This window comes from Crinia signifera, chromosome 3 (assembly GCF_055691185.1).
Source record: "Crinia signifera chromosome 3, ASM5569118v1, whole genome shotgun sequence".
Lineage (NCBI taxonomy): Eukaryota > Metazoa > Chordata > Amphibia > Anura > Myobatrachidae > Crinia > Crinia signifera.
Genome location: NC_139219.1, coordinates 215,384,439 through 215,411,079, shown reverse-complemented (window position 1 = coordinate 215,411,079; position 26,641 = coordinate 215,384,439). Strand labels below are relative to the sequence as shown.

At 42.4% G+C, this 26,641-nt stretch overlaps 1 protein-coding gene across 3 annotated transcripts in view; it reads right to left on the bottom strand.

Annotated features, from left to right (window-relative positions):
* Window positions 1-26,641, bottom strand: part of VWA5B2 (von Willebrand factor A domain containing 5B2) — a 50,319-nt gene that overhangs the window by 10,942 nt on the left and 12,736 nt on the right. Inside the window, exons 4-13 of one of the 3 annotated variants that reach the window (XM_083177395.1) lie at window positions 10,041-10,272; window positions 7,625-7,818; window positions 7,352-7,483; window positions 5,052-5,176; window positions 4,673-4,846; window positions 2,324-2,434; window positions 1,592-1,794; window positions 1,193-1,307; window positions 921-1,106; window positions 619-820 (exon numbers count right to left, since the gene is read on the bottom strand). In XM_083177395.1, the coding sequence (XP_083033521.1) occupies window positions 619-820; window positions 921-1,106; window positions 1,193-1,307; window positions 1,592-1,794; window positions 2,324-2,434; window positions 4,673-4,846; window positions 5,052-5,176; window positions 7,352-7,483; window positions 7,625-7,818; window positions 10,041-10,272 (1,674 nt within the window). The remainder of the gene's footprint in view (window positions 1-618; window positions 821-920; window positions 1,107-1,192; window positions 1,308-1,591; window positions 1,795-2,323; window positions 2,435-4,672; window positions 4,847-5,051; window positions 5,177-7,351; window positions 7,484-7,624; window positions 7,819-10,040; window positions 10,273-26,641) is intronic. The other 2 variants (XM_083177396.1, XM_083177397.1) reach the window with 2 other exon arrangements.

Sequence of the window (26,641 nt, the reverse complement as noted above, 5' to 3'; positions counted from 1 at the left end):
ACAGATACGGATTTGTCATATTTGCATCATTCAAATATATATATTTTGCATTCAGATATCACTCATTTTTAGTTGCAATGGGTTCAGTCATTGCTATGCAATGCACAAGTAGACAGATGTACTCAAGAGCAATCTCATTTCTCAAACTGGTCCTGTGTTCAGGATATCCTGAATCATACACAGTAATTATAAAATGTACAGATGGACCAACCATTAGACAGATCGAACAACCGGCATTAAAGTTCTAATTAAAGGATTGTAGATTGGAACATGTTTTGACAGTCTAGGGCAAGGAAGCACACAATGCGTAATGTATCGGCCTCCGTAGCTAGATAAAGGAGGGTATTGATGGTATTGTTACTACTGCATCAGAAAAATGCTCATTCATAGTGACAACTGATCACATTTCTGTTACCATTAACACTTTATTTAGTGGCTTGAAGGAGAGGATCATTTGTATTTATCTGAAGCATGTGTGGTTTCCTAGGTCAGCCTCTCATAATAACATCATGTCCCCATGAACAGGAAGGATGTGACACGGCCTGCCGCATAGTCTGTCATTGGCAATAAAGCGGTGGGAAGAACTAGATATATGACAATGGAAGAATGTGCACGAACCAGTACTTTCACTTCTCTCTAGATCTTCGCTCCATGCTGAGAATTCCATGGAAATTTCCTGTGATATCTCCTGTAAAGCACGCTCCACATCCTCCATTCCGGCAGATGGATTAAGGCAACTGGTGTTTGAGGTCTCTGTCATTTGGGAATCCTCCTGAGACTGGAAAACGGAGCCAAGAGAACCTCCTCTAGTCCCAAGCACCTAAAGGTCAACAGATAATAACAAGAGCTCACCAAAGTAAATCTGAAATTAGATTGCTGAATGCACAGTCCCATCCCCCCAACCCAGCCCTTATCCTCACCATTCCCTTCTTGCTGCGAAACTTGGCTGTGTTATACAATGTACAATAGCTAATCAGAGAATCACCAGGATAAAGAGGAGCAATGTCATTCGGTGTAAGCAGAGCCTCCATGGACTCAGGCATATACCAGTCTATAGTAATGTCACTTATTGCTGGCTCCAGTGCCTTCTTCATGGACTTAATCAGCTACATGAAAGAAAACAAACACACAATCAAACATGTATTGAATGGCTGCCTATGACATCATATGCAGACGTGTTATGGAAGCTCACCTTAGGTTGCAGTCTTTCTTCCTCATTGAGTAACTCCACAGTTCCCCTGGTTATTTTGGCTGCTCTTTCCATAATTTTGTGGCTTGTGCTTGCACCAAGACAAAAAGAAAATACCCTGAAGAGAAAGCAAAGTAACTAAATGATTGTCCAGTCTATACACAATTATTACAAACACCAGGTAAGGTACTGCAGGACATCTGAAACCGCTTTATTCTGCACCATCGGCCAAAGAACACCATCGGAAAATACTTTTGACTTGTTTTCATTGCAAGCACATTACTGAAAAATACAGTGGAAATCCCGTCCTACGGTATATGCAGTTTTATACACAACAATAAAATTACTACAAGGTCTTTCGGTGGGCAATAACTTGGCATTAATTTTTATATAAATTCTCACCGTGTTGTCTTTCGATGACGTCTTAAAATATCAAGGACTCTGCCAGGCTTAGTAAACTCCGCATCGGTGAAGATGAATAATTGGCGCGGATAACCACGATGCACTGGGAGTGCCAGAATCTGACCCAACACAGAGACCAAGTTGCTGGATATCCCGTGTAGCCGGTTGCTTTGGATAAAGTTGCATGCCACCTCCAATGAGTCCTATCAACCAGGAAGAATTAAGGCCCCCAAATTCTCATGATATCATAGTACTTCTTCAGCCAAGTGCGGTCCTAACCAGTGAGGCAGCAACTGGAACATCAGCCCGGTAATTACTTACACCTGGCTACAGTATTTTACTGTAACATATGCGCTATAAAATAACAACAACATGGAAAGCTACCAACAATTACTGAATGATTTCCCCTGCAATGTGCTCCAATGCACCATTGCTGCCTCAGTCCTGAATGTAAGACCACACCTAGCTAATAGCAAATTGGAAGTATGGTAAAATTAAATTAAAATGTGGAATTATCTGGTTTCTACAAAAGCCATCAAATTAATTACAAAACAGGAAACAATGGACAGCAGTAGAACAGAGCATGAGTAAATAATAGGAGGAGGAGAAAGCGGTAAATTAGCAAGGAGCTAACAAGTGTGATTGACACTGCAAATTCTCACCAAACTCTCAGTATCCTTTGCAGTCAGTAGTACTGAGTACCCAGAATCCCTTGCAGCCCCCCTCACTCACGTTGCTGCACTGTCTGCTGGTTGAAAACAGGGCCCTGCTGTCACATGTGCCACCTGCCACATTCAGCAAAGTGGGTGCAGGCAAACTTCTCACTGCCAGTAGAAGAGCATCCTGCAACAAAGGAGACATGAAGACTGAATGCAAATGGTATAGGACAGTGTGCCCCTGCCACACACCTACTGTACTAATCACATGCTGGCCACCTCCTTGCTTTTATCAGTTTGGGTTTTCTAATGGTCATAAACATACATATGTTGAACGGTGTCCATGTCGACTATGTTGACATTTGGGGAAAAAAAGTGAAAAATTCATGTTGACCTTTTGACCATCGACCTTGCCATTGTGGACCTAATACTGGTGATGACCTTCCAACCCTGTGGACCCATTTCATGTGTCGACCTAAGCCATGTTATCTTCAGCGGTCGACCTAATGACCTATACCCAGAATTTTATAGCGCCTAATCACTTGGTTTAGGCTTCTTTCGTTGGTTATTACAATGCTGCCAGCATCAATCTAAGTCCCCAAGGGGGCAGGAGGTAAAAAATATAAAAAACCTGAAGAAAGGTCTGGAGCTCAGGGAAAAAAACAAAACGTACAAAGCTCCTCCGGCTGGAGTATGACTAATAAAGGCAGGGCAAAAAATAGGATTTTTGTCTCCAGGCAAGGTAATCATTTGTTGAGCCACCATATTGTTTTAAAATTTGTATTATTGGGTTACAAGTCCTAACTGAGCAATTGCCAGAATTCATGATACGTTACACAGTAGTGCCCCTTACACACGTTATATGACACAGTAGTACCCCTTATACACAAGACCCACAGTAGTTACCTTTATAGACATAACCACAGCGGTTCCCCTTACACACAGCAGTAGTGCCCCTTAAACATAGTAGTAGTCAAACTACTGTACAGTATAGAACATATTTCTATGGGCTCCCTACTGGATGGAGGGTACTATGGCATATTAACAGTCCTACTGCATGGAGTCTCACTCCCTGATACCCCATCACACACTGGCCATCATGAACTCATCTGCTGTTTTTGTTGTGTCTACCCAACCAGTGCTGCTTCTGATCAGCCAGTAGTTACAGAGGCCTCATAGATGTAAGCTTCTATCCAACTGACTCAGAATGCGAAAGCTTATTGGACATAATTGAATATGAATGTTGACAACTTGATGGCCTGCGCTGATGCTTCACCTCTCTCACACGTCACAGAGCTGAAAGGTCTGCAAGTGCAACCGTTCAGCCTGGTGCCAGGATGCAATACATACCCCTGCTAACAGCTCTGCACTTCCCCTGACCACCTCTGCATCCCCCATATCCAGTGCCCAGGGCACATGCCCCCCTATCCAAACTATATTATGGGTAGAGGCTAGTTTACAAGCATAATAAACCTTTCGGAGGAAACCGGTATTTTGCTACACCTGAGAAATGCATCAAGAGCCTCTATTCTAAAGCACTGACACTGCGGGACATTTATCCCCAACTGCTATTTAAAGCCAGCTGCCCCCAAGTCTGACCGTGACCCTACAACTGCCAGCAGACTCCTCCGGACGACCTTATTGCTCCTGCGGGAGATGCAGAGGCCGGGAGTACGGTCTCCTAACACCTGGGTGCCGGAGGTGCGTGAGAGCTGAGCGATACAAGTGCCAGGAGTACACGCTGCATGCTCTGTCTCCCCATAGCCTGGAGATACAGCTCATATATATCTCGGCCTAAAGACAGCTGCTTATACAGAATTGCAAGCCGACTGCATAAACCATCGGGTGACGTGAACGGGCCCCGAGGCACCTCCACATTCAATGGAGCTGTAGCCTTGAGAACATTGGCTGAGGTACGGTTACCTGCAGACGGCAGGTCCCTCAGCCCCTGTGTAGCCCTTTATCACTCCCCCTGGCAGCCGCACTGCAAAAAGGCATTTGGAATATAAAATTGCCAACAAAAATTACCAACATATTGTGGATACACAATATCGGAAAATTGCCTTGTGTGTACACGGCAGACTCTGGAGGCAACCTTATTCCAACTGGAACTTCTGTGCTGCTTTGCATAAAAAATCAAAAGGGATACCAAGTTTACAAGGGATTTGTTGACCTCTGATCATTAACCATGATCTCAGGTTTAGGTTTCTGAATGTATTTCGTTATGAAGCAATCACCACCCAAAATTATTAAAAGTACTACTATAGCTACCTAAAAAGCATAAACAAGAACAGTTCACTCAAAACATTGCATACCACAGACATTGCTACTTGGAGTACTGTTAATGATAAATACAATCAGAGCTGCATAATGGGCATTAGTGCTGCCTTAGTGGCTGGTGTAGAACAAAGTGACTTGCACTCACCCGAACATCACGGGATGGCTCTCCCAACAGATGAACAAGAAATATGACTTCACGGGTAACAGTGGGGAGATCAGAGCTCAGAGAGCTAAGGGCAGCAATGTCAGCACAAAAGTTTAGCATCAGCACTGGATTAAGGAGAAGATCTTTGTGAAAACGTCTACGTACAAAGTTAACCTGGTGTGAAGAAGACAGAAAGGTCATTTCTCAAGTTGTGCGTGAGCATCCAGGTCAAAATGTCCTACCCAGCCATACTAGATTAACAAATCAATAGGGGCACCCATCATCCATGTCTGCTTTCTTGCAGTCATACCACCTCTAACACTCATGTCATTTGACCACCTTGGGGATTATAATGCCGCAGTTACTTTACGAAGCCCACCTGTCTTTCAGGATCGCTAGATTTCCTCAATCCCCGAATGAAATCTTTTCTTTCTCTTATATGCATCTCGTATTGTAAGAAATTTTTGACTCCTTTTTCAACAGATAGGTGGGGGACATGTGGTTCTGCAAATGTAGAATAATGATGGGTAATCATTTCACTGTAACAGCAATGCTTGCATCACTTTATACATTTTATAAAATAAATCAATAGACTGTAGCAGAACATAGAATTCTGTGCATGCCTTTCATAACCAGCCTCAACACAATGGACTGACCATGTGCCCACATACCCCCAACTGGCTCTATTTTTGGGGGGACTGTACCACTGTCCCAACTCTGGGCAGCAGTGTCCTGTGGTGGATAGATGAACAAAAGGGTTGGGGGCATGACCAGCAGCTCAGAGCACTGGGAATGCCACCACAGTAATGATAAATGGGGTGTGGCTTGCGATTGCAGATTGATAGCCACGCCCATTTTGTCAAGGCTGCCTCTCCTTTCTGGGAGTGCTGCCTTCAGCGCAAGAGAGGTCACAACTATTCCATTGAAGATGTTGGGAGGTATGTGCCTACCACATGCAGCTGCATACAGGAGCTCAGGCATATGTATTCATCCTCTTTTTAGCTCTAAGAAATTGTATTTTATGGAGCAACAAAACTGGAGCCACACAGTGCTTATGCCATGCTACCAGGTTGGATTTGCTTTGAAAATGATTGCTGCTTTAAAAATACAGGCAGACTGACTCCTACAAATTCCAGAACAGCCTGTACCTTGCAGACACTTACATTTAAATATTTAACTGTGTTCAAGTGTGTAGACTGAGTATAAAAGGTGGTTCTTAAAAATATAGCAAACAACCAAACCTTTCTCCATGTAATAATTATAGGTGCAGGTCTATCAAATGGTAAAAAGCCCAAATATGACACATGAAATGTTGTGCCTTACACATAAGACAAGAAGTCTTGCAGTAATCCTTAACAATTCCTTCTCCTTCAAACCACTCATTTAGCACCTCTCACGGTCCTGCCGTTTTCATCTTTCAAATATTTCCAGGATCAGACCCTCTCTAACCCAGGATGCTACTAAGACCCTCATCCACTCACTGGTAATGGCACGACTAGGCAACTGTATTCTTCTCTTATGTGGCCTCCCTGACAAATTCCTCTCTCCACTGCAATCTACCCTCAGTGCTGCAGCCTGGCTTATCTTTCTCACCAAACGCAGCACATCAACCTCCCCCCTCTTGTCAGCCCTATACTGGCTCCTCTTCCCTTTCAGAATCCAATTCTGGCTATTCACACTCACTTACAAAGCTCTCACTCCTCTGCCATTTACATCTCTGACCTTATCTCACTTTACACTTCTACCCATTCTCTTTGCTCCACTGATGCCCGCCGCCTCTCTTGCCAACTAGTTACATTCTCCCACTCCTTCCTCCAAGATTTTTCATGTGCTGCACCATAGCTCAGTAATTCTTAACAAAACTCTAAACGGGCTCTCAAGACTCACTTCTTCACCAAACCCAACCAACTCTCATCCTAACTCAATTCTACCACTTGTGTCACCCCTGTCTGTCTGCCCCCCCTCCCCTTTATAATTTAAGCGCTTACAAGTAGGATCCTCTTGCCATTTGTGCCCTTCCTCCTTTTACCTAAACCATCTCCATATTTCCTTAGATGGCATCTAATCCCTCAGTTTTATGCCACCCATATACTTATTTTTGTATTGTCTGCTGATGCAGAAATGCTTATATGCCCTGTACTTGTCCTATACTGTCTTGAACTGAAAGTCACTATTTTCTTGTTTTGTTTATGAACTGTGTAATTGGGCGAGGTTGATTTTTGATTTGACCTATTGAGCTAAAACAAAAAAATTGGTACAGTTGAAAAACACGTGGATCGGAAAAATTGTGGTCCTTTTCACCTTATTTTAGTCGAGTTTAGTTTTGACCCCCCCTAAAAAAAGTGAACTGTATTGGTAAAAAAAGGACTTAAAAAACGGGATGAATTGCATACCCCCAAATATGAAATTAAGCAAATAATATTACAATGAAGTAAAGTCTGCCTATCGGTCACCCTTAGGGCAGTTATGTTGTGGTGGTGGACAAGGTTTGTCCAAATGGTTTTGCATATCACATTGACTATAAATAACTTATTTCTAACCAGCTTTAGGTACTATGTATATCATTTTAATCATTGCCTTTTGACTGTAGCCTTTTCTTTTTCCCCTCCAGTTATCTTTTCACAGCACTTTCCACTCTTTAGTACCTGTCATTAAACTTCTGTATTTCCCAACACGTACCACTAGGGTGCAGAATGATTTCCAGTGCACGGTCACACATATATTCTTCAGCCAAACTGATCCAGATGGAGGAAGCGGAGAGAGCAAATGGACTTGCATCGGCACGAAGAGCATGAGACGGACTCTCTATACCTGCAGAAATGCACGAGATTATCTATTGCTTTCCTTATGTCAACTACTCCTTTCTCTAATATGAAGGTATTCTATTACAAACAAAACATGTTGTGTTTATAGATAGATAGATAGTTAGATAGATAGATAGATAGATTATACCTGCCAAAAGACAAGGTCCCTGGACCTGTAGACGGAAGCTAAACCGATAACGTTGTGGATTGGTAGCCAAGCCAGTGAGTGCTGCAGAGAGGGATCTAGGATGCACGGAGGGCAGTATCTGGGGAGGAGAATCTGCCAGCAGTACCCAAGGACTTCCTCCTGCCCCACTCACACCCCCAAAACAACTGGCAGGACTGTAAAGCAGAGAATAATACAATGGTTATACTCCAAAAAGCACGGCCTGCTCACATGTTCATGTAGCAAAACAAGCACAATTTGCTATACAATTAAAGCATAGATATGAGAATGTACACCCACATAAGGCTTCAACAACTGGATAGAAGGGGAAATCATTGTCTTTAAGATGCTGTTTTAGGTCCAAGGTTTACTTCCTAATTGTGTTTTCTTGTTTTCTCATCAAGTGTCGATAAAACGGAAGTGTACATAAAATAGGTAATTCCACCACAGAACTGAACATTACAATGCAGTAATGATCTCAGAGATGTAACACTACTGTTATCTTCCTACACCTGCTGTACGGCATTCTGCTCAGGTTATACACAAGCATTTTCCTAACAGCAGAATGAAGCTTATGGCTGTGCCAATAAGCAATAACTTGGTACTCAATTCTAGGCTTGCCATTCATATACCATCCAGTTCATAGTAGCATGAAATGATTAAATCATCTTGTTCTTGCCTGCCTGGATCAAACATGACCATGGAATCTGGTGAAATGCTCTGGGTGTAACAACTAATCTACAGGACTACGCCAGTAAGCTCTTGCAGGCACTTACAAGCCCATTTATCAATATTTGGTGATTGGACTGGCTTCTAACTCTGTGATATAATATAACTGTCATAATTTACCAAAACAATACTGACCCAGCAGGTTTAACTTATCGCTTTGTGACCTAGTTAGCCAATACAGTCATGACAGGTAGGATAAAAAGCCAGGGATTGAGCATTTGGCTCTAAATAGTGAATTAAAAACTGACAAATACAAATTACAAAAATAAATGCTTCAGGAAGACAGTAAGAATCATCAGTGCTGTCACCAATAACCTCTCAAAAGATGAATGGGCGAGATGCACTAAAGGTGCCCATACAGTGTGCGATGGTCATATGCGTTTTGAACTGTTTGCAGTTCACATATTCAGATCTGATCGCAGTACAAATTTGTTCTTAAAAAGGGCAAAACCATGTGCACTGCAGGTGGGGCAGATGTAACATGTGCAGAGAGAGTTCAATTTGGGTGGGGTGTGTTGAAACCGAAATCTAAATTGCAGTGTAAAAATAATGCAGCCAGTATATTTACCCTGCACAGAAACAAAATAACTCACACAAATCTAACTCTCTATACATGTTACATCTGCCCCACCTGCAGTGCACATGGTTTTACCCATTTTGAGAACAAATTTGTACTGCGATCAGATCTGAATAAGGGCCCGTATTTCGTATGGCTTTCCATTTTCTAAGCGATCTAGACAGATCATTTAGAAAATGGGCTAAAATTGCCCGTTTGTATGGGGCTTAAGATTTGGGTGGGGTGTGTTCAAACTGAAATCTAAATTGCAGTGTAAAAATAATTGGTGGGCTACATTCAAAAGCAGCCAGTATTTTACAGAATGCACAGAAACAATATAATACTTTTATATTGTTTCTGTGCATTCTGTACAATACTGGCTGCTTTTGAAGTATTTGCTTCCCTTGAATTGCAACATTGTTTGTTCCAGACACTTTGGGCCTTATTCTAGTTCACTTTTTCTGACAAAATCCTTCTTAGAGGGACAAAACCATGTGCACTGCAGGGGAGCAGATGTAAAATGTGCAGAGAGAATTAGATTTGGGGGGAGTTCATTTGTTTCTGTGCAGGGTAAATACTGGCTGCTTTATTTTTACACTTGGGTGGGGTTTTACTTCACTTTGAAGTAAAACCCCATCCAAATCTAATTCTCTCTGCACAAGTTAAATCTGCCCCACCTGCAGTGCACATGGTTTTTGTCCATCTAAGAAGGATTTTGTCAGAAAGAGTGAACTAGAATAAGGCCCAAAGTGTATGCCACAGTGTAATCAAAAAACACCTGCATGGTGTCAGAGTGGTGTGCCTAGTGGTTTCACATGCATAAGTGGTTTCACATGCATAAGCACCTGATGCTTTTATTTATATATCTATTCATATTTATCTCCGTTATATGGTATATTGATTTCAGTGAATTCAAACCTTATTGACTTTAGCTCTTCATTATTCATCAACATTTGTGTATTTTACAATAAGACAGCAAGATTTATTTAAACAATTTTCCCTTCAGTGCAGTGTTGCAGAAAAACAAAGCGTCACAACATAAAACCAGCTATGTACAGTAACATTTATGTTACAGATGAAACCAAAGCCCCAGTACACAGAACGCACAATCACCATAAGCACAACCTGTCGTCACACAGACTACCCCCGAGCTCGTTGGGATCCCCAGGATTTAGGGCCAAGGGTGCAAGTGTAGAGCTGAGGGTCACTCGTACTGCTCCTCCAGGAAGGGTCTTCAGCTCTCTGTTGCTTCTCAGAGTCACACTCACTACTGCAGAGGGGTGTACAGCGCCCACACTGAGCACAAACACATTCTGGGCTGTGTCTGAGTCTAGGACAAGGTGCCCTGAAACAGAGAGAGAAATATCACATAAAGATTACAGTAACCTGGGGGGGAAGCAAGCCAACCAGCCACCAGTTGATATCTTATTTATAATAAGGTATATGCAGTGCTATTTTTGTAGAAAAATAGGTTCAGGAACTGTGGGCGGGGGCAGAAAGTGGGCGGTGGTGTGGGTGGAGCTACAAAAGGGGCGGGGCATTACATTTAAAAAAATTTTTTTTTAAAAACCACACAATTCCTCCCAACAGTGCCAGTAACATAACAATCCCTAGCAGCAAAGTGGAGAATATGCGCGCGCCCAAAAAACAGGGGTGTAGCCTAACTGCAAGGGGCACAGCATTGCAGGAAAAGACTACTTTATACCGCAGTTTTGCAACCTGCACACCGAGAATTGGCCACCACAAGAAAAACCTTGATTCATGCCCGTTATATTATGTAATTTTTCCTCCTCATAGTAGTGCCCATTATACATGATGCCAAACACCTTAATGTCCATTACATGTTATGCCAGACACCGTAATGTCCATTACATGTTATGCCAGACACCAAGATGCCCATTATACATATGGCCCACACAGAGTTGCCCAATATACATATGCCACACACCGTGATGTGCATTATACATATGGCCCACACACAGATGCCCATTATACATGTGGCCCACACCAAGATGCCCATTAAACATATGCCACACACAGATGCCCATTATACATATGCCACACACCATGATGCGCATTATACATATGGCCCACACACAGATGCCCATTATACATATGCCACACACCGTGATGCGCATTATACATGTGGCCCACACACAGATGCCCATTATACATATGGCCCACACACAGATGCCCATTATATATATGGCCCACAGCACCAAAATGCCCATTATACATATGGCCCACAGCACTAAGATGCCCATTATACATATGGCCCACAGCACCAAGATGCCCATTTTACATATGCCACACTCAGACATTTCGGACAGCAACAGAAGTAACAAAAAATAAAATTGAATTGGTTTAACTTTCTCTCCTGTAGTACCAGATAATTGCAAGGATCCACAGGCTCAGACAGGCAGGCGAGTGCAGGTCCCAGTCATACAGTTAGTCATACAGGCAGAAAGGCATGCGGGTGGGCGAGTGCTGGTCCCAGGTCAGTCAGACAGGCAGGTGGGCGGGCAGGCAGGCGGGCGGGCATCCCAGGTGAGGTCAGTCAGACAGGCGGGCGGGATAGCGTCTCTCAGTGCGGCGTGAGTCACCGTGGATGCGCACTGCACACTGACGTCATGTGCATGCATCCATGGAGGGGTGGGTCGCCGGAAGTCCATGCACCCGGCCGCCGCGGAGACAGAGTATCTGACTGCTGCGCTGACTAGAACTTCCGGAACGCCGTTCTTGGTGAGGTCATTTTTCAACAGAACTTCAGAAACAGCGTTCCGGTGCGTTCCGACAGAAAAATAGCACTGGGTATATGCATACAAAAAAAAAGAATAAAAAAAAAACCCTTCTGGCAACAGGTAAGCTTGAATACAGCATACAGAGAAAGAGAAAGCACAGAATGTCCAGTATGGTGCACCTTTGAAAGGAATGTACGATAAAATGTAACTTTTAATAAAGGATGCTTTTAAAAGATTGCGAACATAAAAACACACTAACACACAGATAAACACAAATAGTGATTTAAAAGAGGAAGAATTCCTCATGCAGTGTGCCCCGGATTTTTAATACAAATGACAAATTGGAAATTTTTATTATAGATGTCTCCTGGTGTGTATGCACCACGGAGAACCCCACTTAAAGGTTTGCTGTTAAATTCAAGAACAGTTGTACTTCATGTGTAACCCTGAAAATGAGATCTACCATGAAATCGGGTTCACATGTATTGACTTTGTGTGTGCTGAAGGGAGATTGACTACTAAGTCCTATTATTCGTGTGATGCGAAATCCCTGTCAGCGCAACCGTTGTATCAATCACTGGTATAGATCGATTGACTTGATATTTACACAGACAATAATTCGTGAATGATTGCAACCTTTTGATAACCCTTCTTAGACAATGAGATCCACTGTGGGATCGGGTTCAGGATTTTGCGCTCAAATGGTTTTACAGAGAGGCTTTGAGACTAATACTGGAAATTACTCCCGGTGCAGGGTGTGGAGAGCGTCTCCGTTACCTGCCCTGGTGGCGGTCACCGTAGCCGTGTCTCAAAGAGTCGCCTAAACTCTGTCAGTGAGGCGCATCTGAGGTATGTGCCCTTGCACGGCCTCAGAAAAATCAGAGTGCTGCTGAAGTCAGGTGACAGCCGTCACAACCTGATCAGTAAGCAGCGGGGTTCCGTCTGCGGCGGAAAACCGTTAGGCGCAACCAAACATAATCAAAATACAATGGTAAGTGGGGAGAGGGTAGGGGGGACACACTGCGAGCGGTCGGCGCACGCTTCGCAGAGCTTCTTCAGGACCACCCACTGGGCGTCCGGAAGCCATTTTTATACCTTAGCTCCTCCTCATTAGTATGCTAATTAAGGGAGCGGTTACTCACATACTGCAAGCATGTCACAGATTGAATCAATCAATTGTTTATCTGACAGTCTAAGTAGGTGTTAACTGCCTTGTATATTTATCATTTGAGGATCATTATCTCATTAGTATATAATGTATATGTATCCAAATCAATAAAATGGACAAAAACTGGAAAAGTGCCCTATTTAGGGATTTGATGGGGTTAATTGTATGTTATGACAGATAATTGGCAACTGTCATTGTAATGGCGAAAGGTTTCCATACAGATAAAGTAAGTGTCTCTTATACTGGCAGATTTTTCTGTTACAAGTTTCTGGAATTTGAGATCATGTATTGCGGGACAACATTTATAATGATGTTGTTTTGCAGACATCAGTGGGTCTGCTATGTCTATTAATACCAGTAGTTGTAGAGGTTAATTGTGGTGTGTTGCAATCAGATTATCTGTCCAACATAGGTGCTGACTGAGCCTACAGACCAGGCGATCTATCAGGAAAAAAAAAAAAAATTCTCTTTTTTCTGCAAGTTTTCTGCATAAATGTATCTCACAACTTCCATACATCGTATTTGGAATAGCAATATCCCTATGATGGTATTCCTGATGTTATTCGTGTATGAGTGATAATTAGTACATGCTCTTAATTATAATTGGGGTGGTCATCCGCATGTTCTTTATGATTCATGCGTTCGCATGATTTTATATTCCATATCCCAAAAGTGGGACAGTAATAAGATTTCTGCATATCTCTTATTCGTGAGATATGATCATGCAATCCCTCATACTGCTATAAGGTGGAGGACCAAGGTTGCGTATAAATGTCGATTAAAATTTAAACAGATGTGGAGGGTTTTAACCTTATTTAATAGGGAGACCTAGGGTTCCTCCTATGTCTCTCAGTTAGATTTGGTTACAGAAGTGGTATCTAATATATTGGAGTTAAGAGGCGAAATTTATAATGAATTTTAATCGACATTTATACGCAACCTTGGTCCTCCACCTTATAGCAGTATGAGGGATTGCATGATCATATCCCACATCTCACGAATAAGAGATATGCAGAAATCTTATTACTGTCCCACTTTTGGGATATGGAATATAAAATCATGCGAACGCATGAATCATAAAGAACATGCGGATGACCACCCCAATTATAATTAAGAGCATGTACTAATTATCACTCATACACGAATAACATCAGGAATACCATCATAGGGATATTGCTATTCCAAATACGATGTATGGAAGTTGTGAGATACATTTATGCAGAAAACTTGCAGAAAAAAGAGAATTATTATTATTATTTTTTTCCTGATAGATCGCCTGGTCTGTAGGCTCAGTCAGCACCTATGTTGGACAGATAATCTGATTGCAACACACCACAATTAACCTCTACAACTACTGGTATTAATAGACATAGCAGACCCACTGATGTCTGCAAAACAACATAATTATAAATGTTGTCCCGCAATACATGATCTCAAATTTCAGAAACTTGTAACAGAAAAATCTGCCAGTATAAGAGACACTTAATTTATCTGTATGGAAACCTTTCGCCATTACAATGACAGTTGCCAATTATCTGTCATAACATACAATTAACCCCATCAAATCCCTAAATAGGGCACTTTTCCAGTTTTTGTCCATTTTATTGATTTGGATACATATACATTATATACTAATGAGATAATGATCCTCAAATGATAAATATACAAGGCAGTTAACACCTACTTAGACTGTCAGATAAACAATTGATTGATTCAATCTGTGACATGCTTGCAGTATGTGAGTAACCGCTCCCTTAATTAGCATACTAATGAGGAGGAGCGAAGGTATAAAAATGGCTTCCGGACGCCCAGTGGGTGGTCCTGAAGAAGCTCTGCGAAGCGTGCGCCGACCGCTCGCAGTGTGTCCCCCCTACCCTCTCCCCACTTACCATTGTATTTTGATTATGTTTGGTTGCGCCTAACGGGTTTTCCGCCGCAGACGGAACCCCACTGCTTACTGATCAGGTTGTGACGGCTGTCACCTGACTTCAGCAGCACTCTGATTTTTCTGAGGCCGTGCAAGGGCACATACCTCAGATGCGCCTCACTGACAGAGTTTAGGCGACTCTTTGAGACACGGCTACGGTGACCGCCACCAGGGCAGGTAACGGAGACGCTCTCCACACCCTGCACCGGGAGTAATTTCCAGTATTAGTCTCAAAGCCTCTCTGTAAAACCATTTGAGCGCAAAATCCTGAACCCGATCCCACAGTGAATCTCATTGTCTAAGAAGGGTTATCAAAAGGTTGCAATCATTCACGAATTATTGTCTGTGTAAATATCAAGTCAATCAATCTATACCAGTGATTGATACAACGGTTGCGCTGACAGGGATTTCGCATCACACGAATAATAGGACTTAGTAGTCAATCTCCCTTCAGCACACACGAAGTCAATACATGTGAACCCGATTTCATGGTAGATCTCATTTTCAGGGTTACACATGAAGTACAACTGTTCTTGAATTTAACAGCAAACCTTTAAGTGGGGTTCTCCGTGGTGCATACACACCAGGAGACATCTATAATAAAAATTTCCAATTTGTCATTTGTATTACAAATCCGGGGCACACTGCATGAGGAATTCTTCCTCTTTTAAATCACTATTTGTGTTTATCTGTGTGTTAGTGTGTTTTTATGTTCGCAATCTTTTAAAAGCATCCTTTATTAAAAGTTCAATTTTATCGTACATTCCTTTCAAAGGTGCACCATACTGGACATTCTGTGCTTTCTCTTTCTCTGTATGCTCAAAATTTATGTCCCATGGTAGCACACCCTTACAGGTTGACTCAAGTGAATCCCACACGAAATAACCTATACAAGGGTCCACCTGAATGAAAACGATACTATATTTCCCTGTGCGACTGGTACAAACCCTTGCTCTGTTTAAGCTTGAATACATTTATCAATTGTGGTTTTATTATTGCAGACAATTTAATTTAGAGGACCTTTTTGCAAACAGTAAACATCCAGTTGCTAGAAAGTTTGGTCTCATAAACACTCAAATATTGTCTTAAAATACAGATAAGTACAAATTAGATTTGTTCCTGCTTAATTTGAATGTCAATTATATTTCAGATGAATGCAGCATACAGTACAAGGGGTAAAAAAACCTAAATATGGCTCCTTGCTCACCATGCATGCACAAACATTGGGCGGAGCATGCCCACAATCTAGGCAGGCTGGATGGGAGGGACTGACAGATCCTTCTCTGGTAAAACTGCAACCTATAGGCTACATTTAGGGACGCCAATCGTATCAGGCTCGTTGGAATGCTGAGATATTGGCACAATACATTTCTGGGATTGCACAGCACTTGGGTTAGATGCTGCCCAGAAACACGGCTGTGCAGCTTTATGTCGGAGCTCACGCTTAGGGATGCCAATCCCGGGGCATTTTTTCAATCCCGAGGTTCGGGATTGAAAAATGCTCAATCCCGGGGATTCCCGGGATTGGCCTCCCTAATAAAAAAAAAACGGCCCCTCCCCCAGATGACAATATAAATTTCTCCTAAAGCTGCCCCCCGCACTGTCACTTACGGCGGCGGGGGTTGTGGTGACAGGGCAGCAGCAGGACGGCTATCTCCGGCGGGTGGGCGGAAGGCTGGGGTTGGCACATCAGGCGTCTGTCCGGCTTTGGGACAGTGTGCTGTGCTGACAGGCAGAGCAGCGGCCGGGCTGCACAGTGTTACGTGATGTCAGGGTTCACGCTGCGCAGCCTGGGCGCCACCATGCTTGTCAGCACAGCACTCAGTCCCTCCCAACTCCCGACAGCAGCACTGGGGGTAAGAAACAGTCAGCCGGGCAGCGTCTGAGCCATATTCTGGTGCTCAGTGCTGCCCGGCTTTAAACCAAAACTAATGGGGTTACTAATCCTGGAATCCCGGTATTGGAAGCTTCAATCCCGGGATTCAGATCCCGGCAATTTCTAGGCCAAAATCCCGGGATCCCGATCCCGGGATTGGCCTCCCTACTCACGCTTCTTCCCCATGCCTATCAGCACCTTCAGACATGCCTTAGGGCAGGGCTGGGCAACACCGGCCCTCCAGATGTTGATTAACTACACATCCCAGGATGCTTTGCATTAGTTTTGCTATGTGGCCATGCTGAAACTATGCAAGGCATGTTGGGATGTGTAGTTCATCAACATCTGGAGGGCCGGTGTTGCCCAGCCCTGCCTTAGGGACTGCAGGATATGAAAAATGTGAGGCTTCACATAACAGAAATGCTGTATTATTACTTTAGAAGATAGGATGTTTATGCAATACCCAGAGCAGCCACAGGCTATTGTGTGGGAAAATAAGAAGCAACCCTGAAAATAAACTGGAAGAAAATGTAAAAACAGATACTCTTCAATCTGAACTCCCTACCTCTATCTACCATAGAAGAACACATTTTAAAGCAGCGCTAAATGCAATAAGGGATTGTTAGATAAATTTTAAAAAATGTTTATTAGATCAGTTTAAACAATAACAGCATTAAAAATTAATTTGAAGCAAAGAATAAATCACTTGCTATAAAGAACATAATCAATAGAATGGTTAAAACTCAGTTCATGGGAATAGAGCACTTAGGGTTAAACGTCCTCCTTATTTTTTAGAGATATCCTCAGATGTGAATAATTTCTGTATAAGCAGATTTCAATATGTAATTTCACCACTGTTGACGATTTCGTAATAAGGCATATGTCCCAATGTTCTCACAGTTAAACGGTATCCATGCTTATGGAGCTTGCCGTTTAGAGGAATTTTTCCTTGCCTTTGAGTGGTGGTTTTGTTGGAATCCAAAGTTTTTTGCTCATCTGGTTACTTGAGACCAATGGAGGATATTAGTAGAGGTCCTTTGGGTGCTCACTCCAAGTGGGCACTGGAGCACCCAAAGTATGTATGGCATACCTTCCCTGTAGGAGATAAGAGGTCATTGGAAAAGACCCATTTTTTATTGCTGCTATTTTTTCTGGATGCGCTGATATCCATCTTTACCATTGGTGTAGATAAATATTTAGCACACACAGGAAGACACGTGAGAGGAATCTAAAACCCGCAGGTGTATGTATGTATGTATGTATGTATGTATGTATGTATGTATGTATGTATGTGTATATATATATATATATACAGGTAGAGAAACCGCACACAAAAAAATTCCAACGGTGGGTGCCAGATCATGTAAAGATTATTATAGATATATTCCCACACTAGGCAGAAAAATGGCCTGCACACCAATGCATGTAAACTTGAAAAAAGTTTTTATAAGCAAAAAAATTCAAACAAAATAGCACATGGCAACATACTGTTTCAAAAAGATTTGTAACAAGTGGGAAGGTTACTTATCGATGGTCCAATGCATCCATAACAACTGCATACTCTATGGGACACCCATCACCACTTCAGAGCAGGTTACCCGACAGCCTGTTTCGGTGGTGCTACCACCTTCTTCAAGGGTACAAAGCAATACTGAAAATGCTGCCATTAAATAGAGCACCAAATGGCGCCAAAATCCACCAAACAAACCTCACCTGTTGATTTCACACACCTGGGCTAGAAAGCGTCACACAAATGCTGCTGGAACGCAGGAAGTGTACCATGGAACGCACAGATACTTCCTGTTGTGTTTAAGCATATATTGCTAGCGAAAATAACATAAAGGCATACCGTGATGTCCGGAGTTATGGTGAACACAGCTACAGGGTGACGTTCATAACAGAGTGCGCCGCCGCTGAACGATGTTCAGCACACCAACGGTGCGCTTCCCATCAGCAGTTAAGCATCGCAACTGTCTCCGCGTCACTTCCTCCTAGTGGAACGCACAGAGCAGGGCCATGGAACGCACAGCCATTGCTCTGGCTCCCACCGCTATCACTCATTACTCACAAACGGAACATATTCGGCTGGCTGTAACAAACAGCCTCAATAAATATTCATATTACACTGGCAACCACTATATATTAAAAGTAACTGGTGTCAGCCTCTGGTGTTGACAACAATGAGGAATTACTGTTTGTGTTTGATTAAGGCCACCATATTGCTGCCCCATACAAAACCATCACCATGTGATATAAAGTGACAACATGTGATGACATACATGTCCCTCCCGGCTTGGACAAATTTAGTATGTCACCAAACATTATTAAAAAGAACACCATGTGTATGTCAGAGAAAAAAAAGTTCACCAAGTGACATACACGAAACATTATTCTGTACAAGTCAATACATCTGTATCCACATAGTCATCACACTACCACTGTATGTGGAAGATGTGTATACAGTTACATAAAAATATACTCAGATAGAACATCTACATGCGAGCAAACCCCTTCAGATGAAAACATTCAGATTAAGCTCTTCATTAAGTCCGTGAGGAGCCAATGAGTTGAAATTATAAATAAATTCACACTCCTTCCGTAGAAGCGAAAGATGTCGATCTCCTCCTCTTTTAGGAGGTTTAATCTGAAATAAAGGCATAAATTTGAAATCTCGTATTGTATGTCCAGCCTCAAAAAAGTGACGTGCCACTGGTGGAGTAGTGTGATCACGAACCAGCATTGCCTTTTTAATCGAGGAACGGTGCATCCCGATACGTTCCTTCAACATGCAAATTGTTTTGCCCACATAAACATAGTGACATGGGCAAACAACCGCATAAACAATAAATTTACTGTCACAATTCATCCGATGTTTTAACTTGAAGTCAGTCCCCGATTTTATATTGTGGAAGGTGTTGCCAGTGATCATAAACTGGCAGTTAACACAGCCGCTGCATCTAAAAGCACCATTTTTACCACCTAGCCAGGTATTTCTATTGGCTGTTGGCCCAATATCAGAGGAGGTGATCTGGTCTTTGAAGTTGCTGCTGCGTTTATAAGCAAAAAGCGGTTTCTCTACACAATATGGGCCCATGACAGGGTCGGACTCAAGTATGTGCCAGTGCTCAAAAACAATTTCTCGCATCCTCGCTGAGGCGATAGAAAATGTCGTAGGAAATATCATACGATGCACTGTCTTGTCACGTACAGGTTGGGAGAGGAGAACGTTTCTATCGAGCTGAAGACATCTCTGGATAGCTCCTTTCACTTCCTTCGAATCATAACCTCTATCAATAAAGTCCTTACCCATGGCATCCAGAGCCTTAGGGAGTTCCAATGTATTCGAGGTAATCCTAACCACACGCAAAAGCTGGGAGTAAAGCATCCCTCTCTTCAGCGAGGGAGGATGAAAACTCTCTGCTCGAAGGACTGAATTGATATCCGTAGTTTTCTTGTATATGGAGGTCCCCAGCTTATTGTCAACTATCCTCACCTCTACGTCTAAAAAGCTTATCACAGTGGGGCTGCTCGCATGTGAGAACCGTATGGTACCTGGCAATCCATTAAGGTACTGCATAAAAAGCTCCAGCCTATCAGGGCCCCCGGTCCACAAAAAGAAAATGTCATCAATAAATCTAACATAAGATGATATGAATCTAGAAAATAGACCATTATTCAAAATATGTGATGTCTCATAATCATGCATAAAAAGGTTGGCATAGGCCGGGGCCATATTGGAGCCCATGGCCGTGCCCTGTAATTGCAGAAAAAATGAATTATCAAACAAAAAATAATTTTTATGCAAAATGAAATCAATCAGTAACATAAAATAATCGACCGGAGGACCCTTGTAGGCTGGACTCTGAGTAATGATGCGCTTAATGGCATCTGTTCCTGATGTATGACTAATATTAGTGTAAAGACTAGTGATGTCACAAGTGACCAATAAGCAATCATTAGGTATTTCACCGATTTTGTCAATGCGTGTTAAAAAATCCGTGGTGTCCCTCAAGATGGTGTCAATAACTGAGACCACAGCTTGAAGAAAAAAATCCACGAACTGGGACAGATTCTGGCATAACGAGTTCCTTGAGGATATGATAGGCCTCCCCGGTGGCTTGTGGAGGCACTTATGAATTTTGGGCAGTATATATATCAATGGGGTGACAGGATACTGCTGAGTTAAAAACTCACAAGTTGCCTCATTAATCCATTCATTAGTCACACCCATTGACAATATACTGTCCAACTCTTTAGAATACATGGTCGTGGGGTCATAACGTAATGGTTTGTAACACTGTATGTCAGACAATTGACGCTTAATTTCGGCGACGTAGTCGACGGTGTTCATGACCACCACGCCACCGCCTTTATCGGCGGCGCGAATTACAATATTTTTGTTGGAGTTTAAATCAGTAATGGCTTTTTTCTCATTTACAGAAACATTAGAGTATGATACACGTTGTTTCTTAATAAACGGTATAAGGTCTCGTCTGACCAATCTAATGAAGGTGGCAATCGACGGGTTAAGACAAGGGGGGTCAAAGGTGCTTTGCTTTTTAAATTGTTGAACGGGGGTGTTAGTAATGGGTTGTCTGGAGAAGTGATCTTTAAGTTTGAGTTGTCGGTGGAACTTATGAAGCTCCACCTCACAATCAAAAGCTTTTTGTTTAAAGGTCTGCACAAACGAAAGCCCTTTCTCCAACACCTGCTGTTCATCCGGGGTCAATATATAATCAGAGATATTAAAAACCGTCATCTTTTGGTGCCCCTGGGTGGTTGTTCCCTTCTTTCTGTCCCTCCGTTTGCTCCGCCTACATTTTTTCCTCGTCTCCGCCCTCTGGGGTTGCCTCCCTCTTTTAAAAAAAGATTACCAGGGTTACTACTAGATTGGTCAGAGTCTGAGGTCAGAGATTCAATATCTGTATAAGGTTTATTGAATCTTTTCCTGCCCCCCATACGGGGCTTCCAAGTTCTAGTACTGTTCTGGGAAAAGATCCAAGGGTAAACCCGTACCTCTTTGTAATCCTCGCGGACTTTCTTATACTTATTCTTTTTAAAGGCCAACAACTCCTCTCTAAAGGTATTAATTCCCTCCTCAATTTTACTCAACCAGTCAGTCCCACTATCATTTTTTAGTGTGTCAAGACCATGACATTCACACTCACTGATTTCACGCTCAAGTATGGCAATATCGCTGTTTACCTGTTGGATTACCAGTACCATAAGGTCCAAACTTCCCTGATTCAAAATATGGCACCATTGCTTACAAAATTCTTTGTTGTTACGGCCTAAGGTGGGTTGGTTCCTAATCCTAAATCCCCTAGGAATCAATTTTTCCCGATGGTACTGGGATAGGGTAAGTCCATGGAGATTCAATTCCACAAGTCTCTTCTTCATTTTAAAAAGGTCATCGTACACCTCTTGGGGGCTGTCAACATCAAAGTTAAGAGCCTCAGTGTTGGTAAAGAGAATTTTGCTAATGTCCTTTTCCAAGAACCGTTTTGTACCCGATAGGTCACTTGCATCAAGATCCATGTTGTTATAACACACCGTGTGATCCAGTAGGAAATTCTTTTCAAATTTTAACCTCAAAAAAGGCCAAAAATAGAAAAGAATAAAAAAATCAAAAAAGCGTGAAAAACTCAAAAATACGAAAAAAATATATTTACAAATAGAGGTGCTGGCTCCACATAAAGAGTTATCATATATACAGGTAGAGAAACCGCACACAAAAAAATTCCAACGGTGGGTGCCAGATCATGTAAAGATTATTATAGATATATTCCCACACTAGGCAGAAAAATGGCCTGCACACCAATGCATGTAAACTTGAAAAAAGTTTTTATAAGCAAAAAAATTCAAACAAAATAGCACATGGCAACATACTGTTTCAAAAAGATTTGTAACAAGTGGGAAGGTTACTTATCGATGGTCCAATGCATCCATAACAACTGCATACTCTATGGGACACCCATCACCACTTCAGAGCAGGTTACCCGACAGCCTGTTTCGGTGGTGCTACCACCTTCTTCAAGGGTACAAAGCAATACTGAAAATGCTGCCATTAAATAGAGCACCAAATGGCGCCAAAATCCACCAAACAAACCTCACCTGTTGATTTCACACACCTGGGCTAGAAAGCGTCACACAAATGCTGCTGGAACGCAGGAAGTGTACCATGGAACGCACAGATACTTCCTGTTGTGTTTAAGCATATATTGCTAGCGAAAATAACATAAAGGCATACCGTGATGTCCGGAGTTATGGTGAACACAGCTACAGGGTGACGTTCATAACAGAGTGCGCCGCCGCTGAACGATGTTCAGCACACCAACGGTGCGCTTCCCATCAGCAGTTAAGCATCGCAACTGTCTCCGCGTCACTTCCTCCTAGTGGAACGCACAGAGCAGGGCCATGGAACGCACAGCCATTGCTCTGGCTCCCACCGCTATCACTCATTACTCACAAACGGAACATATTCGGCTGGCTGTAACAAACAGCCTCAATAAATATTCATATTACACTGGCAACCACTATATATTAAAAGTAACTGGTGTCAGCCTCTGGTGTTGACAACAATGAGGAATTACTGTTTGTGTTTGATTAAGGCCACCATATTGCTGTATGTATGGGGCAGCAATATGGTGGCCTTAATCAAACACAAACAGTAATTCCTCATTGTTGTCAACACCAGAGGCTGACACCAGTTACTTTTAATATATAGTGGTTGCCAGTGTAATATGAATATTTATTGAGGCTGTTTGTTACAGCCAGCCGAATATGTTCCGTTTGTGAGTAATGAGTGATAGCGGTGGGAGCCAGAGCAATGGCTGTGCGTTCCATGGCCCTGCTCTGTGCGTTCCACTAGGAGGAAGTGACGCGGAGACAGTTGCGATGCTTAACTGCTGATGGGAAGCGCACCGTTGGTGTGCTGAACATCGTTCAGCGGCGGCGCACTCTGTTATGAACGTCACCCTGTAGCTGTGTTCACCATAACTCCGGACATCACGGTATGCCTTTATGTTATTTTCGCTAGCAATATATGCTTAAACACAACAGGAAGTATCTGTGCGTTCCATGGTACACTTCCTGCGTTCCAGCAGCATTTGTGTGACGCTTTCTAGCCCAGGTGTGTGAAATCAACAGGTGAGGTTTGTTTGGTGGATTTTGGCGCCATTTGGTGCTCTATTTAATGGCAGCATTTTCAGTATTGCTTTGTACCCTTGAAGAAGGTGGTAGCACCACCGAAACAGGCTGTCGGGTAACCTGCTCTGAAGTGGTGATGGGTGTCCCATAGAGTATGCAGTTGTTATGGATGCATTGGACCATCGATAAGTAACCTTCCCACTTGTTACAAATCTTTTTGAAACAGTATGTTGCCATGTGCTATTTTGTTTGATTTTTTTTGCTTATAAAAACTTTTTTCAAGTTTACATGCATTGGTGTGCAGGCCATTTTTCTGCCTAGTGTGGGAATATATCTATAATAATCTTTACATGATCTGGCACCCACCGTTGGAATTTTTTTGTGTGCGGTTTCTCTACCTGTATATATGATAACTCTTTATGTGGAGCCAGCACCTCTATTTGTAAATATATTTTTTTCGTATTTTTGAGTTTTTCACGCTTTTTTGATTTTTTTATTCTTTTCTATTTTTGGCCTTTTTTGAGGTTAAAATTTGAAAAGAATTTCCTACTGGATCACACGGTGTGTTATAACAACATGGATCTTGATGCAAGTGACCTATCGGGTACAAAACGGTTCTTGGAAAAGGACATTAGCAAAATTCTCTTTACCAACACTGAGGCTCTTAACTTTGATGTTGACAGCCCCCAAGAGGTGTACGATGACCTTTTTAAAATGAAGAAGAGACTTGTGGAATTGAATCTCCATGGACTTACCCTATCCCAGTACCATCGGGAAAAATTGATTCCTAGGGGATTTAGGATTAGGAACCAACCCACCTTAGGCCGTAACAACAAAGAATTTTGTAAGCAATGGTGCCATATTTTGAATCAGGGAAGTTTGGACCTTATGGTACTGGTAATCCAACAGGTAAACAGCGATATTGCCATACTTGAGCGTGAAATCAGTGAGTGTGAATGTCATGGTCTTGACACACTAAAAAATGATAGTGGGACTGACTGGTTGAGTAAAATTGAGGAGGGAATTAATACCTTTAGAGAGGAGTTGTTGGCCTTTAAAAAGAATAAGTATAAGAAAGTCCGCGAGGATTACAAAGAGGTACGGGTTTACCCTTGGATCTTTTCCCAGAACAGTACTAGAACTTGGAAGCCCCGTATGGGGGGCAGGAAAAGATTCAATAAACCTTATACAGATATTGAATCTCTGACCTCAGACTCTGACCAATCTAGTAGTAACCCTGGTAATCTTTTTTTAAAAGAGGGAGGCAACCCCAGAGGGCGGAGACGAGGAAAAAATGTAGGCGGAGCAAACGGAGGGACAGAAAGAAGGGAACAACCACCCAGGGGCACCAAAAGATGACGGTTTTTAATATCTCTGATTATATATTGACCCCGGATGAACAGCAGGTGTTGGAGAAAGGGCTTTCGTTTGTGCAGACCTTTAAACAAAAAGCTTTTGATTGTGAGGTGGAGCTTCATAAGTTCCACCGACAACTCAAACTTAAAGATCACTTCTCCAGACAACCCATTACTAACACCCCCGTTCAACAATTTAAAAAGCAAAGCACCTTTGACCCCCCTTGTCTTAACCCGTCGATTGCCACCTTCATTAGATTGGTCAGACGAGACCTTATACCGTTTATTAAGAAACAACGTGTATCATACTCTAATGTTTCTGTAAATGAGAAAAAAGCCATTACTGATTTAAACTCCAACAAAAATATTGTAATTCGCGCCGCCGATAAAGGCGGTGGCGTGGTGGTCATGAACACCGTCGACTACGTCGCCGAAATTAAGCGTCAATTGTCTGACATACAGTGTTACAAACCATTACGTTATGACCCCACGACCATGTATTCTAAAGAGTTGGACAGTATATTGTCAATGGGTGTGACTAATGAATGGATTAATGAGGCAACTTGTGAGTTTTTAACTCAGCAGTATCCTGTCACCCCATTGATATATATACTGCCCAAAATTCATAAGTGCCTCCACAAGCCACCGGGGAGGCCTATCATATCCTCAAGGAACTCGTTATGCCAGAATCTGTCCCAGTTCGTGGATTTTTTTCTTCAAGCTGTGGTCTCAGTTATTGACACCATCTTGAGGGACACCACGGATTTTTTAACACGCATTGACAAAATCGGTGAAATACCTAATGATTGCTTATTGGTCACTTGTGACATCACTAGTCTTTACACTAATATTAGTCATACATCAGGAACAGATGCCATTAAGCGCATCATTACTCAGAGTCCAGCCTACAAGGGTCCTCCGGTCGATTATTTTATGTTACTGATTGATTTCATTTTGCATAAAAATTATTTTTTGTTTGATAATTCATTTTTTCTGCAATTACAGGGCACGGCCATGGGCTCCAATATGGCCCCGGCCTATGCCAACCTTTTTATGCATGATTATGAGACATCACATATTTTGAATAATGGTCTATTTTCTAGATTCATATCATCTTATGTTAGATTTATTGATGACATTTTCTTTTTGTGGACCGGGGGCCCTGATAGGCTGGAGCTTTTTATGCAGTACCTTAATGGATTGCCAGGTACCATACGGTTCTCACATGCGAGCAGCCCCACTGTGATAAGCTTTTTAGACGTAGAGGTGAGGATAGTTGACAATAAGCTGGGGACCTCCATATACAAGAAAACTACGGATATCAATTCAGTCCTTCGAGCAGAGAGTTTTCATCCTCCCTCGCTGAAGAGAGGGATGCCTTACTCCCAGCTTTTGCGTGTGGTTAGGATTACCTCGAATACATTGGAACTCCCTAAGGCTCTGGATGCCATGGGTAAGGACTTTATTGATAGAGGTTATGATTCGAAGGAAGTGAAAG